Below are 23974 nucleotides of genomic sequence, written 5' to 3'. Positions count from 1 at the left end.
TTAAAAGGTAAAAATCTCTCTCACCACACACACGCAGACTAAGGAAAAGTGACACCTACCACGTTTTGGGGGTGGGGTGACTGCCCCAAATATAAATAATATATGAGAGAAAGCTATTTTCCGGAGTGTTTGTTCACCAAACATTTAGCTCCATACAAGGAGGTGTTCCAGGAAAACAATGGGAAGGCTAGAATTAATTGGCTGCTAATCCCTTTACTTTTCATAGGATGTTTTCTTCAGCAGTGGATTAAATCAATGTTTAACGCTACCCTGTCCCAGCTGTGTCCATATTAGGAAAGCCGAGCTCACATTCTCCTCTCCCTCTCTCTCTCTCTCTCTCCCTCTCTCTCTCTCTCTCTCTCTCTCTCTCTCTCTTGCTGTGGAAAAAGGACCTGTCCTCCCTCTCTTTGCTCTGCTCCCACCCGCTGAACGTGTAGGTGGGAGAGTGGGAACTGGGGAATGTGAACTTGATCCAGCATTGATCAGCCAAGCAGCAAACTCTCATTGTTCTTTAGATACCAAACATAACTTCTTTCTACCAGGGATAAACCCAGCCATTCTGCACATAACACAGCTTTTGTACTCACCAGTATGATAGTTGGAAAAGAACCGCAAAGAACATTAGAGCTTTATTAGACTTATCATAAACACCTCCTAATATGTGGGATTTAAGAATCCATCCAGTTAATTTATATTCATATTAATATTAGGAATGTTAGGGTCTATTAAACCTAACAACCTTCTGGTCATTTCTGAGTATTATTTTATGGTCTGTTTTAGCTTTGCCTTCTCTGTGTTTCTCATTTTCACTACCTTGCTCTCTGAAGTTCAAGGGCGTGGGGGAAACTGTGCTAACACACAATCGAATATTCAGCTGTTGTTCTTCAGTGCCATCCTGTGACTGTGGCTTAGCTGTCTTGGTACAAAGCCCTGGCACGGTGGGAAGTATGCAGTTGGGAACTCAGACCTAGGCACGCTCTGTCTTTGCCATTGAGAAGCTATGTGGCCTTGGGCATACAGTTCACACCACCTCTCTGGGCGGATGCAATGGAAAGAGAGCTGTGGCGAGGATGACTGGAATGACTCAGAACACAACAGGCACAAAGTCAACCAGGCCATGCGGATTCCTCTCCTCCCTCCCTGCACAAACAAAAACCAGTCTGGGGTTTTGAACCTAAGTCAACTTTTAAAAGGTCTCAAAAATAACTGAGCTGTGACATCATAATGAAAAGCCCGACCTGACAACGGCTTGGTGCCCGTGGATGGGGCCTGCAGGTCCACGGCGTGTCTGAGCCACCACAAACAAGTACTTGTCCCTTGCAGGGACAACCGGAGGACATGAGGAAACACGTTCCCTTTCACCTCTGCCTCGTTCTAAAGGAGATAATTCCGCTTCTGGCCCTGTCCCGCTCAAAACAATAACCTGACTGTTGTTACAAGAATGTCATAAAAGGAAATTCGATATTTCTACATTGTTCTCTAAGGTACTAGCATGTCCAGGTGTTAGATGCAGAAACATCGCAAATCCCAATAATAGCTACATGCATTTAAAGCCAGTGTAGTCGTTAAGAACATGAGCTTATAAATTAGGTAGATTTGGTTTTCGGTCTCCTTCTCTACAAAATGGGTATAATAATCATGTCTTCCTGGTGGCATTGTGTCTAAAGTAAATAGCTATTAAACATAAAGAACTTAGCATAGAGCCTGCTCAATAAAATGATAGTCTGGGGCAGGCAAACTGGCTGCTCCACTTGGGATCCAGCTCCCTGCTAATGCACCTGGGAAAGAAGCCGAGGATGACCCAAGTTCTTGGGCCCCTGCATCCACGTGGGAGACCAGGAAGAACCTCTGGGCTCCTGGCTTCAGCCTGGCTCAGCCTGGCACAGCCTGGGTTGTTGGGGCCATTTGGGGCATGAACCAGAAGATGGAAGATTTCTGTGTGTTTGCTGTCTCTCCCTCTCTTTCTCTGATTCTGCCTTTCAAATAAATAAATCTCTCTCTCTCTCTCTTTTTTTTTTTTTTTTGGACAGGCAGAGTGGATAGTGAGAGAGAGAGACAGAGAGAAAGGTCTTCCTTTTTTTATTTTGCCATTGGTTCACCCTCCAATGGCCGCTGCGGCCAGCGCTTCATGCTGATCCGAAGCCAGGAGCCAGGTGCTTCTCCTGGTCTCCCATGCAGGTGCAGGGCCCAAGGACTTGGGCCATCCTCCACTGCCTTCCCGGGCCATGGCAGAGAGCTGGCCTGGAAGAGGGGCAACCAGGATAGATCCGGCGTCCCAACCGGGACTAGAATCTGGTGTGCCGGCGCCACAAGGCAGAGGATTAGCCTGTTAAGCCACGGCGCTGGCCTTCAAATAAATAAATCTTAAAAAAAAAGAAAAAAAAAGAGATGGTCTTCTTTTTTATTCTGGATATTCTAATATGCAAAATGAGGTACTCCAGTGTACTGGGAGCGGGGAGGACTGAGATAAAAAATACAATTCTACAGAGAGTTAGATAATCTATATATTCTTGTATTTTCCCATTTACAGTAGCTAGAAGCATTTATGCAAAACCCAAGCAGATGTTTCTCAATTAAAAAATCAATGACCGTGACTGAGAAATACAATTTGAGGAAGAAAGAGCAGTGGGAATTGTGGAGAAAACGACTTTGTGATAAATACAATCAAGACAAGTCTTAAAGACAAACACAGGAGTGGGCACTTAGCCTCAGTAAAGACACTCCCGTCCCACATCAAAGTGCCTGGGTTCGAATCCTGGCTCAAGTAATTACTTCCTTCTTTCCACATGGGAGTCTTGCATTGGTTCCTGCTTCCCAGTTTTGACCCATTCCGAACCCTAGGCAGCCATTGTGGACATTTGGGGAATAAACCAGCAGATAGGCGCTCGCTTGCTCACCCTCTCACTCTCTGTACCCACTCCCCTTTTTCTTGGTCTCTCTGCCTCTCAAATAAATAAATAAAACTTTAAAAATAGAGAAATGTATCTTAATTTGCGTAGAATTTGAAAAGAGACACATGTACCATTGAGGAAAAAGGGAGAGAAGAAACAGAGAGCATGTAGAAATAAGGCAGGAGGAGCCAAATGACAGGGGTAGGGGGGAGGAGGGCGATTTCCTCGCTCCAGGAAACAGACCCCAGGGATGAAGGAGTTATCACCACCCGAATCCCATTATCACTTGTTGCCCTGGAGTCCTAGTCCCAGATTCTGATGTATTGACTTTGGCCTCCCTTCCATGCATTTTCATGCCGATAAAGTTGCTGAAATTGAAGAAGAATTGAATTGTGAAGCTTTTTGGCATAAATAATGTCATATTGTAAAGTCAGGGCTAATAACAACCAGGATACCCTTAACGCACTTAAGAAAAACCATCTGATATGTGTGTCCCTCAGTGTGGTTTGAAATTTCCCTTGGCCCACAAAGGAGAATATTTTTAGCATGTAGCACACTTTGTCACAGACATATAAATGCACCAAAAATATAATTTCAGGAAAGCATCTGGGTTTGATCATTTCAACCCCAAATAGGTTCTACTTTCTCAATTTAAGGAACACTGCAACATTTTGCTATAAGATATGCAGCAATCACTGTAGTAATTTCTCATACACATTTCAATATTGGTTCTGTTTTTTTCTTTTTAATATAAGCAGCAAATACTCAAATGATTTAAATACAAAGCAGCATAAAAAAACGAGGCACTGCTTCAGAGCATTTGGTCCCAATGTCTTTCTCTTCCACCCTGGCACTCACTTGACTTTCTCCATGAGGTTACTGTGGCAAAACATGTAGATGAATATTTTACTTTTATGCCTCAAAACGTGTCTTAGAAATAAGAGGTACAAGGGGCCAGCGCTGTGCAACAGCAGGTAAAGCCGTCGCCTGCAGTGCTGGCATCCCATATGGGCTCAGGTTCGAGTCTCGGCGCTCCACTTATGATCCAGCTCTCTGCTATGGCCAGGGAAAGTAGAAGATGGTCCAAGTGCTTGGACCCCTGCACCTGCATGGGATAGCTGGAAGAAACTCCTGGCTCCTGGCTTCGGATCAGCGTAGCTCCAGCCATTGTGGCCAATTTGGGGAGTGAACCAACAGATGGAAGACCTCTCTCTCTCTGCCTCTCCTTCTCTCTCTGTGTTAACTCTGACTTTCAAATAAATAAATAAAAAGAAAATCAACTGACCAACCATATATGTGGGTATTTATAAAAAAATAATAAGAGGTACCACTGTCCAAGGTAAAACTGACTGCAGTCATTACTGACCTGCTAGAATTTCAATACTAAGGAGCCTAGCTATAAGGTTTATCATCTCCTACTGGTCAGACATGTTAATATCTGTGAACAACTGATTTGGATTCCAAGCAAATGCCTATTCCTCAGCTAGCTTAAATGCTCTTACAGATTGACTGTTACTTAAGATCTCTCCCAACAGTCTCTCAAATAGCAATCTGTCCTGGGAGGGAAATATAAACAGAATATCTTGATGGGTAAATCTGTGAAACACTAGGCAGGATAAAGCGTATAAAAACTCTTCCACTATTAGTCCAAACCAAGGATAAGCACGCTTTTTTTTTTCCTATTTTTAAAGATTTATTTTTTATTTATTTGAAAGGCAGAATTAGAGAAAGAGAGAGAGAGAGAGAGAGAAACAGAGAGGTCTTCCATCCAGTGGTTCACTTCCCAAATGGCCCCAAGTGCCAGGGCTGGGCCAAGTGGAAGCCATGAGCCTGGAGCTTCCTCCAGTTCTTCTACATGGGTGCTGGGGCCCAAATACTTGGGGGCATCTTCTGCTGCTTTCCCAGGCACATCAGCAGGGGGCTGGATTGGAAGTGGAGCAGCCAGGACTTGAACCAGTGCCCATATGGGATGCCAGCGTCACAGGTCGAGGCTTAACGTGCTACACCACAATGCTGGCCCCAACCAAGAACAAATTTTAAATCTGAGAGCAATTCAACAGATTCCAAGGATGGATAGGCAGACAGTAAGGAAGTAGACTCCAACTGCCCTCTGCTCTGGAGTGAGCAGGTGCCCAGAGCACAGGCCTCCTGGCACATAAGGCTCCTGGGGGCTCTGCCCCTCGCCTAGGCCAGCTCCCCCTCCCTCCCCCCCAGGAAGCAGCGAGGTATCAGAGAAGGGAAGTAGCTCATCCACAGCCACGCAGCTTGGTGACGGCAGGGCTGACCACAAAGCTGTATTTCATGGACTAAACGGCCTTCTCCAACGTAGGCTCCACCTTGCTGAACAAAACTTCACAAGAACACGAGCTGCGACAACATCACACAACTGACTCTCCGCCTCCACCCAGCCTGCACTCTTGTTTGTTAGCCTCAAAATAATGTTGCCTGGCATTTCAGGCTTCAGATTGTTTGCAGCCCGCTCGCAGTGTGTGATGGTAACCGTTTCAACCAGACAGGATCGGAGGCAGGAAATACTGAGCTCATAAAGGCCTAAGGCAGGGGACAGACCTCAAAGGACGAGGCCTTCTGCTGAGTGATACGAGCGTACTCATTACTGAGTCCACTAGATAACGGACCAGTGCCGCTGCAGAGGTGTGGGACGGGAACACTGCCCTACTTTAAACACACATTTGCATTTGGGCAGATTGACAATCACTGACCATTACCCTGACCCGTGATACGCGTGCTGGCCAGCTGCCACCTGGCTGTGCTCTGTGATGCCATCCCGCTTCGAGTCAGCCCAGGGGACAGCACGAGGGCAGAAGCCAGGGACTCTAGCTGGGGGTTCTGCTTTTGAAAGCAAATTAGGAGGATACGGGAAACATCCCTTAGGTGACTGAGAAGACACACGAAGGCACTTTCTGGTTGGCCATTTGCTTGTTTGGGTGATCTGGTATTTATTATCTAACTGAGCTCCCATTTCAAAGGATGAATGGCTGTATCTTTCCAAAGGCAAAGACCTAAACTAATCTCTCCACATACGTTCGCTCACCGCCACCACAAACACACACTAGTTCTTTGAGGCAATAAAACACAGTCTTTCCTATGCGAGATGTTCAGTCTCAAGATACACAGAGTTGTCACTCAGGACTGTCTCCTGGAACAGAGGCACAAGTGTACCTGAGGCATACATTGCTGAATAGCCCTGGAAAGAGAGCTCCACGTTCTGCATCAAGAACAGGAAAGAACAGACATTCACGACATTAGAAAGCATCACAGCTCAGGGCTCTCTGCTATGCTCCTCTGTGATACAGTCACAGGTTTTTGTAAAAATTAAGGCACAGATGAGATGAGGTTGAACTGGACTAAGAGTGACGCTGATAAAAAAAATACAAAATACTTCAGTCCGAGACTGGCTCCTAGGCTGTGACTCCAGATCAGCCTGAAAGCCTTGCAGTAACAGGAAGACTAATATTTAACAGTGCAACGAGAGAAGCCACACCCAAGGACTATCAGGCCATGTGGATACTAAATACGCCCCTATTCAGTCCCACATAATGGCTCTCCACGGAAGAGAAGGGAGAAACGGCCTGTGCCCTACAGCTACTCAGTTTCCCTTGTCAGGAGGGTGCCCTGGCGTCAGGGGCTGTGGGACAGTTCCCCGTGAGCATGGCGGAGGGGCCGCCAGGGGAGCTGCTGATGCTAACGCCAGGGTGAGGGGCTGTGCAGTGTCGAACAGGCAAGGGCCGGGGGCACCCCTGTGTCCAACTCACTGAACTGCTGCCTCTCAGGGCTTTACTTCGCAGGGGGTAGGAAGAGCGCAATGCAGACGGAAAATAATCTGTCTCTGACAAAGAGTCCACCAGCCTGTGCCTTCAACCCAATAATAAAAAAAAAGAGAGAGAGAGAGAATGAGGGCAGGTCTGTTTCCAAAGAAGAGTCAGTCAGATGTTCTTCTGTTGCCATAAGGTTGATAGTCTAACGCTGATCAATTTTTGTAATACACTGGGTTTACACTGCTCTTTCCTTCTAAGGAGCTCTGGCTATGACACAGATGAAGGTCCACTACAAGGAAATCCTACTAAATGGGACTGTCCGGTATGAGGGCTGCAAGAGGCCTTCCTGATGCAAATCTCTCTAAGGCTGCAAAATACATAAAAGCCTGAAACCCATGTGGTGCCCGTGGCTGTGAACGTAGCCCACCCATCTGGACACTTTGAGGACGGTCCCCCTGGCTCCCTCGCTGGGTGAGCCAACCACCTTGGGGCTGAGTGGAGCCCGGCAGCCGAGTCTCCTGCTTCCAAGCATGTTGTTTCCTTAGCCGCCCCACTGCACACGGCAACCTCTACCACTCCTCCTCCTCCGAGGTCCCCAACGGTGGGCCAGAGGCATCATTTGTGTTTGCTGCCCAATGGCTGGCTCGCGGGTGTCCTCACAGACCTGGGCAGAGTTGGCGGCCTTTTCAGCTCTGTATGTCCTTTGCCTGACCTGGCTGGAGCATCAGGCTTGGCATGGGGCTGGAACAAGTGAACTCAACTACAACAGCAGATACTGGGATCACTCAGGGAGAGTATGACGCTGCGAGGTCCCAAGAGTTTAGACTGTACTTAGTAACGAAGCTTATTTTGTTAGGACGCGTTCCATGGTGTGACATAATGATGGTTTGTTATCAACCAGCGCCAGCTCTCGCTTGTAAAGATTCTGACTTTGTGGGTACGGGGTGAGTCTGGGATCCAGAGCTCCTAGCAGACTGCTGGATGATTCTGATGACCAGGGTTCCCTGAGGGTCTCTTCCAGGCCCAAGGAGCTATAATTCCCACAAGAACCCAGTCTTCTCTCTAACTACCAACTATTTCCATCAGCTGGACTGAGCCAAACAGTCTTTTCAAAGCTCATGGCTCTGATTCATTTTCCTTCTGGTTCAAAAGGCGGAACAGATTTATCCTCAGTCCACCAAGCAAATATTACATTTCTCTCTACAGTCCCATACCATGAATATGTCTGTATCCATCTGGGCCAGTTCAGAGCTTTTATTCTTTTTAAAGAAGAGGTTCTCATATGCTCTTTAGCTTAACTGAGAAAGCCATCTTCACACGCCTTTCTCTATGTTCACTTTAAAAATCAGCGTCCACTCTGAGACCTTGAAGGACCCAGGCCTTAGTCCCTGCTGGCCAGCGCCCCCATGTTCTCCCCTATCATTAGCGGGATGTGGATACTTCCTCTGCATTACCTTAATTAGTGCTGTTTCATGTGGCTTCACGTTCACCCCTTACAGGCACCAGTATCTGGTCTCTGGACAGACAGGTCTTTGGTCTTCCAGATAGTTAAGGCTGTTTTTTTTTTTTTTTTTTTTTTTTTTTTTTTTTTTTTTAAATTTTAAATATCCATATAGGAGCCCGCGCTGTGGCACAGAAGGTAAAGCCACTGCATGCAACATTGGCATCCAATATAAGTGCTGGTTCAAGTCTTGGCTGCTCCACTTCTAGTCCAGCTCCCTGCACCTGGGAAAGCAGCGGAAGATGGCCCAAGTGCTTGGGCCCCTGACACCCAGGTGGAAGGCCCGGAAGAAGCTTCCAGCTCCTGGCTTTGGCCTGGTTTGGCCCTGGTTGTTGTGGCCATTTGGGGAGTTAAACAGTAGATGGAAGATCTCTCTGTCTTTGTCTGTCTCTCTGCCTCTGCCTATCTGTAACTGCCTCTCAAATAAATAAGCAAATCTTAAAAAAAAAAAAAAAAAGTAACAGCTTCTGGACATGAAAGTTCCAAGTGAAAAGCCAACATGCAGAAGTCAGTCTAACTGTCCCTCTCACTCCGCTAGCCTGCCTTGTCCCTGCACGGAGAGGAAAACTTGCCCTTTCACCCAGGGAGGCCTCTCAGGCAGGGCTGCTGGTCTACCTGGCAAAGCCACTGAACACTGTCATGCAAGTGTGGTGGCTCCTGAATCTAGTGGGCTCACATTCAAGTCCCCATGTCCCCTGCCTTGCAAAGCAATCCCCGTTGTGAAGCCTGCTCCCTGTGCAAAAGCAGCGACAGCACATGAGTTCCTAAGAAGGGAAACACAAAGGTAAATCACTGCTACTCCAAATCGTGATCAAGACACACTCACCTGGTGAATCTCACCACTATTTAAAATGCATTCATCCTTCTGTTATCCAGGGGCAGAACAGCCATGGTTAGTGTAGGGCAGGGAAAGAGTGAGGCCATCTGGGCAGGTCTCTTTCCCCAACCTCTCTGCTAGGAGACACTGCCTTCATTTGGCTGGGACTAGGACATTATTTATTTTTAATTTGATTTGAAAGGCAAAGTCACAGAGAAGGAGAGAAAGGCAGAGAGACAGAGATCTTCCATCCACAGGTTCACTCCCCAAATGGCCACGACAGTCCAGGCTGGGGCAGGTGGAAGCCAGGATCCAGGAACTCCATCCAGGTCTTCCATAAGGGTAGCAGGGCTCTGAGTACTTGGGCCATCATCTGCTGCTTTCCCAGGCACATTAGCAGGGAGCTGGATAGGAAGCAGAACATCTGGGAATACAATCAATGCTCTGATATGAGATCCATCAAAGGTGGTGGCTTACTCCACTGTGCCATAACACCTGCCCTCACACACTCCCCCACCCCACTGTACCTTAATCAAAATCATGATATGCCTGTCAGTGAGTTTTGACTTGATCTGATGCCATTCAAACACATACACCCAGTTTTCCACCACCAAGCTTTGGTCATGCTGCTCCTCATGCCCCTAACGGCCATCGCCCCTATTTCCACCTATGTAAACTCTACCTGTCCTTCAAGAACTGCTTCAAGGGGTCTGAGTTGTGGTGTAGGGGGTTGAGCTGCTGCCTGCAACGCCAGGATCCCATATGGGTGCTGGTTCAATTCCCGGCTGCTCCACTTCCAACCCAGCTCTCTGCTACTGCGCCTGGAAAAGCAGCAGAGAATGGCCCAAGTGCTTGGGCCCCTGCACCCATGTGGGAGGTCTGGAAGAAGCTTCTGACTCGTGGCTTCAGTCTGGCCTGGCTCTAGCCATTGTGGCCATTTAGGGGGTAAACCAGTAGATGGAAGATCTCTCTCTCTCTCTCTTTCTGACTCTGCCTTTCAAATAAAATAAATATTTTTTAAAAACTGCTTCAAACAGTAACTGAACCTCTACTTCTATAATGCGAATGAACTCTTTCTTCTGGACTCTCAAAGTTAGCTTGTCACCATGTGCCGCTTTCTGCCTTAGCTTAACTATGTGTGTACCTGTTTTTCCTACAGAATTAATTCTTCAGCATCGTGCAGTCATGTCTGGATCACCACAGTCCCTTACGAGGAACAGATGTACAAGCTACATGCATGGGAGGGTAGGGGACGGCACTGGGCTCGGAGGTCTCATTTCTGATCCTGGAAGGAGCTGCCTCCCGTAGGCCTCATCCATCTGCTCTGGCTGCCTGACAGTTCTACTGTGGAAGCCCAAGCTCTGACACTGACAGAGGGAATCAGCGAGGGAGAGGAACCACGTTGAATTCTTAGGATTCACTTGGAATCTAGCAGTGAATGCGATTCAGATTCTTTCTGGAAGTCAGGTTTTGAAAGGGAGAAATAAGGAGGAGGCATACAGGGCTTTCATTTGTGGGTCAAGGAAATTGTGTTTCCTATTTCATCGTGATGCTTTGTGGCTCAAGGAGTTCAATATATGTGGACAGCATCAAATCAGATCCTTCCAGTAGTACTTAGCACAGTACTACATAGCACAGTACTACCTAGCATTACTCTCTGGGAGCATGGACATCTATTTCTTGCCAATACCACCAGGTATGACTTTTAATTTTTTTTAAAGATTTATTTTTATTTATTTGAAAGGCAGAGTTATAAATACAAAGGGAGAGACAGAGACAGAGATCTTCCACCTGCTGGTTCACTCCCCAAATGGCCACAATGACTGGGGCTGGGCCAGTACAAAGCCAGGAGCCAGAAGCTTCTTCTGGTCTCCCACGTGGGTGCAGGGAACCAAGTACCTGGGCCATCTTCTGCTGCTTCCCCAGGAGCATTAGCAGGGAGCTGGATCAGAAGTGGAGCAGCCTCCTCTTCCTGTCCAGCTCTCTGCTATGGCCTGGGAAAGCAGTGGAAGATGGCCCAAGTGTTTAGGCCCCTGCACCCACATGGGAGACCCAGAAGAAGCTCCTGACTCCTGACTTTGGATCAGCTCTACTCCGGCCGTTGCAGCCATCTGGGGAGTGAACCAGCAGATGGAAGACCTCTCTCTCTCTCTCTCTCTCTCTCTCTGTAATTCTTTCAAATAAATAAATAAAAATAAAAAGAAGTGGAGCAGCTGGGACTTGAACCGGTGCCCACATGGGATGCCAGCGCTGCGGACTGCAGCCTAACCGGCTTTATCACAGTGTTGGCCTCTATGACTTGTGACCAGAAATACCCATAGCATATTTATCCACAGAGGAATAAACAATAATGAGGTTGGTCTGAGTGATTTTTATTGGCCATTTTGAAGGAATCCACTAAACATGTGGAACTAGTCAGAACTGTATTGGGAATAGGCTTTGGCATGCGCTGAATTGGTTCACACTGAAATTCGTATGTTAAAATCCTAAACTCCAGTACCTTGCATGATGACTGCACTAGAGATAGATAGGGCTCATTAGGTAACAATGCGGCCACACGGGTGGTCCCTAACCCACTGTAACTGGTGTTCTTATAGAAGAGGAGATGAGAGGTCCAGCGCTGTGGCGTAGTGAGTAAAGCCACCGCCTGCAATGAGAGCATCCCATGTGGACACTGGTTCATGTCCTGGCTGCTGCACTTCCGATCCAGCTCCCTGCTAATGTTCCTGGGAAAGCAGCAGAAGATGGTCCAAGTGCTTAGGCCCCTGCCACCCAGGTGGGAGACCTGGCTTCGGCCTGGCCCAGTAATGGCCATTATGGACACCTGGGGGAGTAAACCAGTGGATAGAAGATCTCTCGGCCGGCGCCGCAGCTCAGTAGGCTAATCCTCCGCCTGCGGTGCCGGCACACCAGGTTCTAGTCCCGGTCGGGGTGCCAGATTCTGTCCCGGTTGCCCCTCTTCCAGGCCAGCTCTCTGCTATGGCCCGGGAAGGCAGTGGAGGATGGCCCAAGTGCTTGGGCCCTGCACCCCATGGGAGACCGGGAGAAGCACCTGGCTCCTGGCTTCAGATCAGCGCGGTGCGCTGGCCACGGCAGCCATTGGAGGGTAAACCAACAGCAAAAGGAAGAGCTTTCTCTCTGTCTCTCTCTCTCACTGTCCACTCTGCCTGTCAAAAAAATAAAAATAAAAAAAAAGATCTCTCTGAGTCTCTCCTTCTCTAACTCTTTCAAAAATAAATAAATAAATGAAACAAGATAATGAGGGCAGAGATGTGCAGCATGCACACGGAGGACACAATGAGAAGGCAGCTAGCGGCACACCAGGGAGAGAGGCCTCAGCAGAAACCAGACCTGCCTCCACAATGGCCTTGGACTTCCAGCTTCTAGAACTGTGTGACACAAATCTTTGTTGCTCGAGCCACTCTGTCTGTGGTCTTTTGTTACGGCAGCCCTCAGCATTCAACATGCGCACTAAGTGATAGATGCCAAAGATAAAGGGAGTTAGGCTAAAAATGAAAATAGATTTTAATACACTCTCTCCCTGGCTCTCCTGAGTCTGCAGTGGAAGAATGGGCAACAAATGGTAAGTACCTGTGATGACTCGGAGACATTTCAGGTGCTGCCCCAGGTGAGGCCAGAGAACCTACCCAGTGCACGTTTAAAAATGTGCTGTGGCGTAGCAGGCGAAGCCGCCTCCTGCAGTGCCGGCATCCCATATGGGCGCCGGTTCATGTCCCAGCTGCTCCACTTCCGATCCAGCTCTCCGCTATGGCCTGGGAAAGCAGTAGAAGACGGCCCAAGTCCTTGGGCCCCTGCACCCACATGGGAGACTTGGAGGAAGCTCCTGGCTCCTGGCTTCGGAGAGGCACAGCTCTGGCCGTTTCGGCCATTTGGGGAGCAAACCAGTGGATGGAAGATCTCTCTCTCCCTCTCTCTGCTTCTGCTTCTCTGTAACTCTGCCTTTCAAATAAATAAATAAATAAATCTTTAAAAAGAAAAGAATCTCTGGCAAGCTGTTCAGTCAGAGAGCTGAACTACCGGGCAAAAATGACTGTGAAATTACCAGGAGCCCAGCAAGCGTACCCCACTGCAGGCCCTGCTATTATTGACACAGAAGAACTAAAGATCTCATCGTTGCGTATAATCCGAAAAACACATTCCTCTGGAATTTGGAAACTACGCAGTCTCAGTTTTCTTGACTGGCCGTTAAATGCAGAATTCTTGTAGCCACCACTGACATAGAGTATCCTAACGGGTCTTCACACGCTGTTGATAGCGTTACGTAAGATGTGCTACAGGAAGCCTACACGTTCTTTCCCTAACACACCAGCTGGTTTGCTGTGTGCTGAAAGCACACTGTGGTTACAACGACACAGTCTCTTGCATCCGATCTGGTCGACTTTCCTCCGTTGTGTGATTCCAGCATTCTCCCTACAAGGCGGGCGGTTTTTCTATCACTTGCTTGTGCAGTCTTTGGCAACGTGCAGGTGTTTGCTTGGAAAGGAGTGGCACATTCCCAAGACGAGAAAAGAATCTGCTGTTGTAGATTCTGGGATTCAGAAGCAAGTCTGGGAACCTGAGTTGATTCCCGCCTGTTTCCGGGACGCATTACGCGCTCGGCCCATCAGCAGTCTCTCTGTCCGCTCCACCGTGGCTGCCTATGACTGTGCTGTTTAACGGCTGATGAGCCCTTCCTCCAAGGAGGAGCCCTAGGTGCAGAAGGGCTGGGAGGTTCACCCTAGGTGGCTGTCCACTTGTTAGAACCTCAGGACAGAGACCCACTGGGAGCTGAGACCAAGCCCTGAAGCAGGGTGGCAATTCGTTTGCACCCTCTGAAAGCCTCCTATGAGCGAGCCCAGCACCTGGCCCTTACCTGTGCGTTATACTCGTCTACGACACTTTGGCAAACTGAAGAGTGTTGATGGACCGACCAGCTCTATCGACCCACATGTTTTATAAAAATACAACGATTTCAACCACATCTAGTCTGTGGGTGATTCTTAACACACTATCCCTAAGAGTTTAATTCAATCAATAGCTTGGGAGCAGCTCTGTTCAATTCAGGCTGTTGGTGCAATTTTAAATTTTCTAGTTATCACATGTCAAAAGAAGTGGGCTGGCACTGGGCCTGGTAGTTAAGACACCTGCATCTCACACCAGAGCGCCTGGTTTGAGCCCCAGGCCTGGCTCCTGACGCCAGCTTCCTGCTAAAACAGACCCTGGGAGCAGCAGTGATGGCTCAAGAAACTGGGTTCCTTCTGCCCATGTGGGAGAACTTGACCGCGTTCTCAGCTCCTGGCATTGGTCCAGACAGGCCCTGGCTGCTGTGGGCATTTGGGGTGTGAATCAGGGAATGGAAACTCAGCTTCTCTGTTTGTCTCTGCCTCTCAAATCAATCAATCAAATTTTAAAGTAAAAAGCCACAAGTAAGCTTAATTTTAATAATTTACTTGGGGCTGGCACCGTGGTGTAGTAGGTTAATCCTCTGCCTGTGGCACCGGCATCCCATACGGGCCCTGGTTCTAGTCCCTGCTACTTCTCTTCCAATCCAGCTCTCTGCTATGGCCTGGGAAAGCAGTAGAGGATGGCCCAGGTGCTTGAGCCCCTACACCTGCATGGGAGACCAGGAGGAAGCACCTGGCTCCTGGCTTCAGATCAGCGCGACTCCAGCCATTGCGGCCATCTGGGCAGTGAACCAACGGAAGGAAGACCTTTCTCTCTGTCTCTCCCTCTCACTATCTGTAGCTCTATCTGTCAAATTCATGAATAGAATCTTTAAAAAAATATACTGATGGGGTCGGCGCTGTGGCATAGCAGGTAAAGCTACCGCCTGCAGTGCTGGCATCCCATATGGGCACTGGTTCAAGTCCCAGCTGCTCCACTTCCAATCCAGCTCTCTGCTATGGGCTGGGAAAGCAGTGGAAGATGGCCCAAGTCCTTGGGCCCCTGCACCTGTGTGGGAGACCCGGAGGAAACTCCTGGCTCCTGGCTTCAGATTGGCACAGCTCCAGCCATTGTGGCCAATTGAGGAGTGAACCAGCGGATGGAAGACCTCTTTCTCTCTCTCTCTCTCTCTCTCTCGCTCTCTCTCTGCCTCTCCTTCTCTCTCTGTTTAACTCTGACTTTCAAATAAATAAATAAATAAATCTTAAACACACACACACACACACACAATGAGTATATGGTTGTGTCTCAGCATCTGTGGGAGACTGCTTCCAGGACAGTTCAATAAGAACTGCTGTGGATAGCCAAATCCTGGACGCTTAAAGTCCCTTCTAGAAAATGATGTAACATCTGCACATAACCTACACACATTCTCCTGTATACGCTGAATCATCTGTAAATTACTAATACAACAACTGCTATGTAAATATTTGTTAGACTGCATTGCCTAGAGAATGATGACAAGGAAACAGGTGTATAACGTTCAGTGTAGATGTATTTTCCCAAACATTTTTAACTCACATGCAGAGGGCTGACTGAATGTTATCATTTCAACATACAATAAATATTTAAAAATTAAAGAAATAATCTACCTTCATTTTTGGACTAGGTCTTCTAAATCTGATAAGTTTTCACGTTCCATCTTGACCCTGATGCCAAATTTTAATCAGAAATTCTTAGTGTATACATTCCTATTTCCTAACAATTTACAGCTGGAGAAATGTAGATGCATGTACATACCCAAGTTGTTCCAAACAACAACTGAATTACTAGATTTTAAATTTCAATTTGAGATTAAATAAAAAAAATTCAGGTCCATAGGTGCACTAGAGACACCTCATTGCTTAACAACCAGGTGTGGCATTTGGCTGCTGTGTCCAAGGCCCACAACAGATGAGCATCACAGCAGTTACCACAAGGACGAGTCAGACATAATTCCTAATCCTGAGAGTGGTGGCAGAGCAGGGAGCAGAACCAGGCACAAACGCTGAGAGCAGATTATGATGCACGGTAACCACAGGGGAAGGAAAGCACTCCAAGAGCACACGGGATGCACCAAGGGGGGCTGGTGCCGGGCGAGGCTCCCAGTGCGTGGAGACGGGTAGGTACAGACGCGCGTGTGCCTGGAGCGGTGGGAAATGAGGTGGAAAACGGGAGCTTGGGGCGGTATTGCTGAGAGCCTCAGAGCAGGCCAACGAGCTCGTTCTAAATGCTCTGAGGCAAAGTTTCAGGTGAGGGGAATGAATGATGTGAGCTGTCTGGGGAAGACCAGCACTCGTAGTGATGTCAGTGATGGATGGGAAGAGGGAGAGACTGGCACCCCCAAGACGAATGCGCTACCACACAGACACAAGCAAGAGGCAGTGGGAGGTGCCGGCAAAGGGCGGAAGAGCAGAAATGCGAATCAGAGTGCCCAGGACCTGCGGACTCTGCGCAGGGCAGGAAGGAAATCAAGGCACAGGAGGAGTCAGAGTTCTGTACCAGCTCAAGCAAGGAGTAGAGAAGAAAGGCTGCACAGAGGAAAGCTGTTTCTAGCATATTTGCATAAAAAGAAGATCCAAATACATGTGCATATGGGTGGGGGGAGCCTTTGGGCAGACATAAAAAGAAGTCAAAAATCTATTTATAGAGCTGACAAATGAGCAGAACGTGCAACTTTCTTAGAAATAATGCACAGCCCCCCTCTCCATCAGTGAAATCAACAAACTATAGATTGAAAACAATTTTTAAAAACTGCACAGAATATATAGTAATTTTACTTATTATTCCCTATGTAACAAATATTTGCACAGTATTTGCATTGAAGTAGGTCTTATAAGTAGTCTATAAATGATTTAAAGCATAGGTTCTGGGGCCGGTGTTGTGGTGTAGCAGGTGAGGCCACCGCCTGCCATATGGGTATCCCATATGGGCGCTGGTTCGAGACCCGGCTGCTCCACTTCAGATCCAGCTCTCTGCTATGGTCTGGGAAAGCAGTAGATGACTCAAGTCCTTGGGCCCTGCACCCTCGTGGGAGACCCAGAGGAAGCTCCTGGCTCCTGGCTTCGGACTGGAGCAGCTTCAGCCGTTGTGGCCAACTGGGGAGTGAACCAGCAGATGAAAGACCTCTCTCTCTCTCTCTCTCTCTCTCTCTCTCTCTGCCTCTCCTTCTCTCTCTGTGGAACTCTGGCTTTCAAGTAAATAAATAAATCTTTTAAAAAAATAAAGCACAGGTTCCATATAACCCTATACCTTTCAAATAAGGAAGTTGAATATTCACAGATCCTGGTATCTGTAGGGTGTCCTGGCACCAATTCCCTGAGGATACCAAGGCACAACTGGATGGGAGAGTGAGTACATTGCATTATAGTATTATTCATTGGGAGGCAATGCAGCCAATAAAAAATCACCACTCTTGAGTTATATTAAGGGATATGGGAAACCACTCAAGGTACATTCTTTTAAGATTTCTTTATTTATTTTGAAAATCAGTCACAGAAAGAGAAAGACAGAGAGAGAGAGCAAGATCTTCCATCAGCTGGTTCACTCCCTAAATGGCTGCAGCATTCAAGTTTTGGCAGATCCGAAGCCAGGAGCTAGAAGATTCATCCGGGTCTCCCGAGTGGGTGCAGGGGTCCAAGGACTCAGGCCATCTTCCACTGCTCTCTCCTATTCATTAGCAGGGATCAGAGGTTCTGTAGCCGGGACACGAACCAGCGCCCATGTGGGATGCCGACATTGCAGGCAGCAGTTTAACCCACTACGCCACGATGCCGAGCCCCTCAGGATATATTCTTAAAAAATGTAAGTCTGGAAGATAAGATCCCCATTTGATTTAAAAAGGACACGCACCTACAGTCCATGCAGCACGGAAACACGGGAGGGCGCACACCAAGCTGCTATCAGGCATGAGTTACCTCTGAGGAGTAACACTGAAGGGGCAAGGGCTTTTATGTTCTCTGTTTTGAACTTGCCACAGAGAGCACATTATTTTTACTTTTACAAGTGGAGAGGCCCGACGTGTGCAGCAGCGAGTTAAGTGCCACCTGCAATAATGGAGTCCCATATGGGCACTCGTTCTTATCCCAGCTGCTCCACTTCTAATCCAGCTCCCTGCTAAGGTGCCTAGGAAAGCAGCAGATGGTGGCCCAAGTGCTTGGGCCCCTGTACCCACATGGGACACTGGGATGGAGTTCTGGGCTCCTGGCAGGAACCAGGCATTCGTAGAATGAACCACTGGATGGGAGAACTCCTGTCTCTCTTAAAAATAAAATGGAGAGGAAGAAAATGAAAAAAAAAATATATGTATTTACACTTCCAGAAGAATGATTGGCAGAATGTATATCAAAAAATGATGTTGGGGGGCCAGCACCGTGGCTCACTTGGCATCCCATATGGGCGCCGGGTTCTCGTCCCAGTTGCTCCTCTTCCAGTCCAGCTCTCTGCTGTGGCCCAGGAGGCGGTGGAGGATGGCCCAAGTGCTTGGGCCCCTGCACCCGCATGGGAGACCAGGAAGAAGCACCTGGCTCCTGGCTTTGGATCAGTACAACACCGGCCGTAGAAGCTCTTTGGGGAGTGAACCAATGGAAGGAAGACCTTCCTCTCTGTCTCTCTCTCTCTCTCACTCTACCTGTCAAATAAATAAAAATAAAAATAAAAATAAAAATAAAAATAAATGATGTTGGGATAGGGGTGAGGATGGACAGAGGAAGGTTCCATAATGGGTACCAAAACAGTCAGCTAGAAGCAACAAGCCCTAGTGCTGCACAGCACAGAGAGGTGGCTGGAGTTCACCATCATCATTTATCCACACTGTGTACGGAACTGGAGGAGAGAGCTACGGAAATGGAAATGATTGACTGCCTGATCTGAACAGTTGACGCTGTGTATATACATTGAAGTAGTAGGTGGTATCCATAAAAACTATAATATTTCATTAACAATGACAAAAAAGAATGTCCAGGTATTATAGTCTAGGTTTACATGGAGTGATCTATCCAATTCACAGAAATACCAATTATATGAAATAACAGTATCCCTCCCCGCCAAATTATCTCTGGGTCATTTTTTGATTCTTTATTTACCAACTTTTTTACATTGCAAAGTGATGTGTAATACTTCTATCACCGGGAAAGCATGTCATGAAAGGAACTAATCCATTACACTAATGGGAACAACCAATTTCAAATCTCTGTAAGGCCAAAGGGTACGGGATCGAGGTGTTCTCCAAAGAGGTTGGGATCCAATTTCTTTCGCTTCTGCGGGGCTCATGCTTACTTTTATTGATGTTGAAGCTATTTCCACTTTTTTTTTTTTTTTTTATGGCTTCCATTCGATGTGGCCAAAATGGAAAATTGAGGCCAACCACAAAGCCAGCCTTCCCGAGAGGAGACAAAAGGCCTCTGTAACCTGTGGAATGAACACTTCACCAGTAGAACGTGACTCTTTTGTCGTGAGTGAGCGCCGCGGCTGGTAGGCAGCAATGTTAGCCAGAACAAAGAGCGCGGGGCGCGATTTCAGAGCTCGGGCTGTCGTTCCGGGGCAAGCACACTGGTAACTTTATATTATAATGATGGGGTCTGAGAACAAGGTGTCCCATTCACAGCAGGGCTCCTGTAGCCGGAGGGCCCAGGGTCCCCGCAGGGCCTTTCACGGAAGTGGGAACCAGACGGAGCTCTGAGCTCTCGAGGGGTGCGAAAGCGGCTGAGGGCAGGCGGATCCCCGGCCGCCACGTGAATGATGGCAGAAAACGGGGTGGGAGATGAAAACATGCCGTGCGCTCACTCGCCGGGGGAAGGTGCGCAGTAAATCAGAGTCTTTTCTGTGTGGCGCTGTTGTTTTTACTGAACAGTTAAGCACCCACGGAAATACCAGTTGGGTTTTAAAGACAATTTATAGCCGCTCGGCTTCATTGCACCTGGCTGTTTTGACAGCAGGTTTCGTCAGTTTATGGCGGAGATTCTTGTCTATGCTCTAAGCTGTCACTGATGCAACCAGACCCTTGGAAAAAACAAATGTACGGCTCAGGGGCAAATCTCTCCCTTCACGTCCCCCTGCCCCTTTTAAAGAAAACCACAAGTCTCCCACTGGTGGCAAAGCCTCCTCCTCCTCAGGGGAGATCACAGACCGTGCTGGCATTGAGAGGGTCAGTGCCAGTGCCACAACCCAAGTGGGGTGTGCCTGCTGTTCCTGGGCACGCAATTAACGGCTCTTTCTTTTCCCCTTCCCTCGGGAGCCATGGCCGCAAACAGCAGCCTTGTTGTTCCAGTCCAGGAAATCTGGGAGCTGCCTCTCTGAGCTCCCACTGCTTCCCGGCCTCCAGGCCACACCAAGAATGTCTGGGAGCCTTCTGACGGTCTGGCTTCAGAACACAGAGCTCAAGCGGCTTCTGAGAATGCCACCACACCACCTGACTCCCTCCACCAATCTGAACCACGCAGGGCCAGGCTTCGGCTTTCGGTGACCAGATAGACTTTAATTTGTTTTCCCAGACTTTCTGTACTCAGGGAGTGGTCTGGTTTGGAGGTCACCTTCTAAGAAACCACAACATGTAAGCTGAAAGCGCAGCCTCCCAGCCAGGCCAGGTGTGCTGCTTTGTCCCACCTCTGTTTTGTTTTGTTTCCTTATTATTAATACTCGGTATTTTATTTTATTTTATTTTATTTTATTTTATTTTATTTTATTTTGCTCCCAGAAAGCTCAGGCCAAACCAGTAACTTGAACGGGTGACACGCATTCCTGAACTGCAGGTAAGTGTCCTTTGTCGCTAATGGTGGCGACATCGTCCCCTTGTGGGGTGGAAAGGACAGAGAGGTGAGCAAAGGGATGAAAGTGTAATGGAGATCGGTCCCTCCTGTGCCTTCATTTCATGGGTCACAGCCGTTCGTTGCCATCAGACACTCCCGAGGGGAAGCTCATGTAACCACATGAAACCAGAAACGAGCAGGCCGAAAGCGGCGTTTCTCACCACCACGGGGTCCACCCCTGCACACCAAGGCCCACTACAATGGTCAGTTGGAGAGGGGGGCCTCAGCTGTCCCCAGGCTCTGGGAGGCGCAGGAAGTGGGGAAAGTGGAAGACCAGGGGACATATCAAGGCGACTGATGCCCACAGAGCCAGGGTTGGCTAGAAGGAGGTTTGTCCCTCAGTCACTCACGGACTGAGAACAAAATCTCAAGTAGAAGCTAGGCCAGGTCACCAAGGAAGAAAAGTGACTCCAAATGGGTCATGCAGGTGAGGCGGCTTGAGCAGGGACCTGCTGCCGAATCAAGGGAGGGAGTCCAGGGCAGGTGCCCTGTGGAGGTGAGGCACAGAAACTGTGGCTACCGCAGATCACGCAGAAGTTGTAGCAAACCGGTTCACCTGCCTGGCTCCAACCAGAGAGACGAGACGCAGGCCTCACCGCTGAACTCACTGGGGCCATTACACTGTTGCCTGCTGACTCCACCCAAAGTACACCCCATGCTTGTCAAGACCTCATTTTGACTCAGAGTTCGGGGGCTGCCATCACACCCACCGATGGCACCAAGGTCATCTGGAAGAATGGCCAGAGGCGCCAAGTCCTGCCTAGCAATTCCCCGGATTACAGATACTCCCCCTCAGCAAGGCCATTACTTTTATACACACGGCTTAGAACAGCACAAGTGAGAGGCTAAAGAACCAGCGCTACAGATGCTCCTGTGGCGGTCAACCCGAGCGGACCTACCTGCGGTATCCCAGAACTCTCAAGCCAGTCTTGGAAGATGCTCTCAACAGACAACCCGAGCCTTGAGGAGTGAAACAACAAGACAAAAAGATTAAAGAGTTGCACCGTGCTCCCCTCAGCAGCCCTCACGGCACACAGTGGTGCTCTCCAGCCACGGAGGCACCAGCAGCACAGGTGGACCTCAGGGCAATGATGGGCACAGATGCTTGCTGTGCAAATCATGAGCAGGGCGCCAAGGGGCTCAGCTGCAAGAACCAGCATGGCTTCCCTGGTCTCTCACCGCGCAGGCTACAGCCTGCTCCAGGAGAACCACAAGGGTTGTCTCTGTTGAACTTTGCTTTCATGCCCTGCTGTCTTGACTACTCCTTAAAATTACTAAGTATCCGGCCGGCGCCGTGGCTCACTAGGCTAATCCTCCGCCTGCGGCACTGGCACCCCGGGTTCTAGTCCCGGTTGGGGTGCCGGATTCTGTCCCAGTTGCTCCTCTTCCAGTCCAGCTCTCTGCTGTGGCCAGGGAGTGCAGTGGAGGATGGCCCAGGTCCTTGGGCCCTGCGCCCGCATGGGAGACCAGGGGGAGGCACCTGGCTCCTGGCTTCGGATCGGCACGGTGAGCCAGCCACAACACTCTGGCCATGGCAGCCATTGGAGGTGAACCAACGGAAAAGGAAGACCTTTCTCTCTGTCTGTCTCTCTCTCACTGTCTAGCTCTGCCTGTCAAAAAAAAAAAAAAAATTACTAAGTATCCAACACATTTAGGGTTAACAGACCTTAGGGACTATCCGGCTTCCTCCTTAAAGTGGTTTAAAGCAAACCCCGTGCCCAGAGAGGCCCACCTGGCCCCCTCGCAAGCCTCCTCATGTGCCATACACATTGTGCTTCCTGGCCTCTGCCTCACGAACCCACTCCTGTTTGCGATTTATCTGATTACATGACTGTAACTGTCCTCTCACCACACCCATGCTCTCTGAGATTAAATCCTGGCATTCACAAACAATGGTTCCTGGTATGAAAGGCGATCCCTACAGATATTTTTTATTCCTATGAACAAAGCACATCTCACTGTTGACTCAATAAACATTATTCCTTTTTTAAGATCAGATTTGCCGCTCCCAGTAAAACGGTTCCAAGTTGTTAAGCTCAGCATCTTTCTAACAATTATAAATTATATACTGCACTGTGCGTGTTAATTATGTGAATATGGTATCATACGCCCTCCCTCTCTTTAGGAATCAGAGAAGTTGAGGAAAATTAACGCTTTCTGAATTTTAAGGTCCTGGCAGGCTAGGTGTAGCCCCACCTTGAGGGCGCCGAGGGAGGAGTCAGCTTGGGTGGGGGTGGACAGAGAGGGTCCGATGGATTTTCTCCTCCCTCCCTGGCACTGGGGAGCAGTGCACCTGGTCTTCCCCGGCCAGACCAAAATCAGAGGTTGTTCAGGCAGGCAATGAGTGCTAATTCATTAGCAGGGAGCAGGGTCGGAAGTGGAGCAGCCAGAACACGCACACATGGGCTGCTCGCGTGGCAGACAGCGGCTTAAACCCACTACACCACGTGGCCAGTCCCAACGAGTGCTATTTCAGAATGGAAAAAATACCTGGAAGGCAACAGGGCTTACACAGAGCAGGGGTTTGAATTCCTATGAGAGATGACGGCTCTCTGTGGGATTACGGGGGGGTTGGGGGGCGGGGAGAGGGCAGAGAGAAGACGACAACCTTGCCAGGTCCTCCTTGGCCCCAGCCTCAGTGGAATCCCTAGCGACGCCTTCCCAGTACTGCTTTGTTTTCCTTAAACATCTTGGATCTCAGTGCGAATGCCAAGTGCCCCTGAAAGCTGTGAGGGTGTAGGTGCAGGGTCATTTGTCTGCGTGTGTGTGTGTGTGTGTGTGTGTGTGTGTGTGTGTGAGAGAGAGACACCAGAAGAGAGGAGGAAGCTCCCAAGCACCTTCAGTAAGACCTCTGTTCTTCTCAGAGCTGGGTTGACCTGGGAGAAGGGCTGAGTGCCCATGAACTGTTCTTCCAGGAGGAAGAAAGTGAGGCTGACCAGCCGCTTTGGAGAGAAGCAGAGCTGAAGGTGGTCAGAGAAGAAACGGGGCCCTTGGCCCTGCAGGAGGGCGGACAAGTAAGTTAGAGCGGTCCCAGAGCCCTCCACAACAGCTCACAGCCCTGGGCTGCTCAGGGGCGAGGGCCGGAACTTGATGGCCCCACCAAACAAGTGTCCCGTGTGGTGGCAGCTGCAGGGACGGACGCACGGGGGGTGGAGGGGTCGGCGCTCGTGCCAGTGAAGACAGGCCTGCAGCTGAGTAATCTAGCCTTCAGCATAGATGAGAAACTCCATCTTACATTCCAGCCTCACATGAGAATAAAA

The 23974-nt window shown here is 48.9% G+C and overlaps 1 protein-coding gene across 16 annotated transcripts in view; it reads right to left on the bottom strand.

Moving 5' to 3' along the window:
- The window catches only part of AOPEP (aminopeptidase O (putative)), a 407649-nt gene that overhangs the window by 116771 nt on the left and 266904 nt on the right, over positions 1 to 23974 (bottom strand). For 15 of the 16 annotated variants that reach the window (XM_062208534.1, XM_062208541.1, XM_062208543.1 and 12 more), the window contains exon 11: positions 21614 to 21674. In XM_062208534.1, the coding sequence (XP_062064518.1) occupies positions 21614 to 21674 (61 nt within the window). Of the gene's footprint in view, positions 1 to 18507; positions 18539 to 21613; positions 21675 to 23974 lie in introns of those variants that run through there. The other variant, XM_062208544.1, reaches the window with a different exon arrangement.

The sequence above is a fragment of the Lepus europaeus genome, chromosome 12 (genome assembly GCF_033115175.1).
Source record: "Lepus europaeus isolate LE1 chromosome 12, mLepTim1.pri, whole genome shotgun sequence".
Classification (NCBI taxonomy): domain Eukaryota; kingdom Metazoa; phylum Chordata; class Mammalia; order Lagomorpha; family Leporidae; genus Lepus; species Lepus europaeus.
Note: the sequence above shows the minus strand (reverse complement) of the source record. Positions and strands in the feature narration are given on the sequence as shown.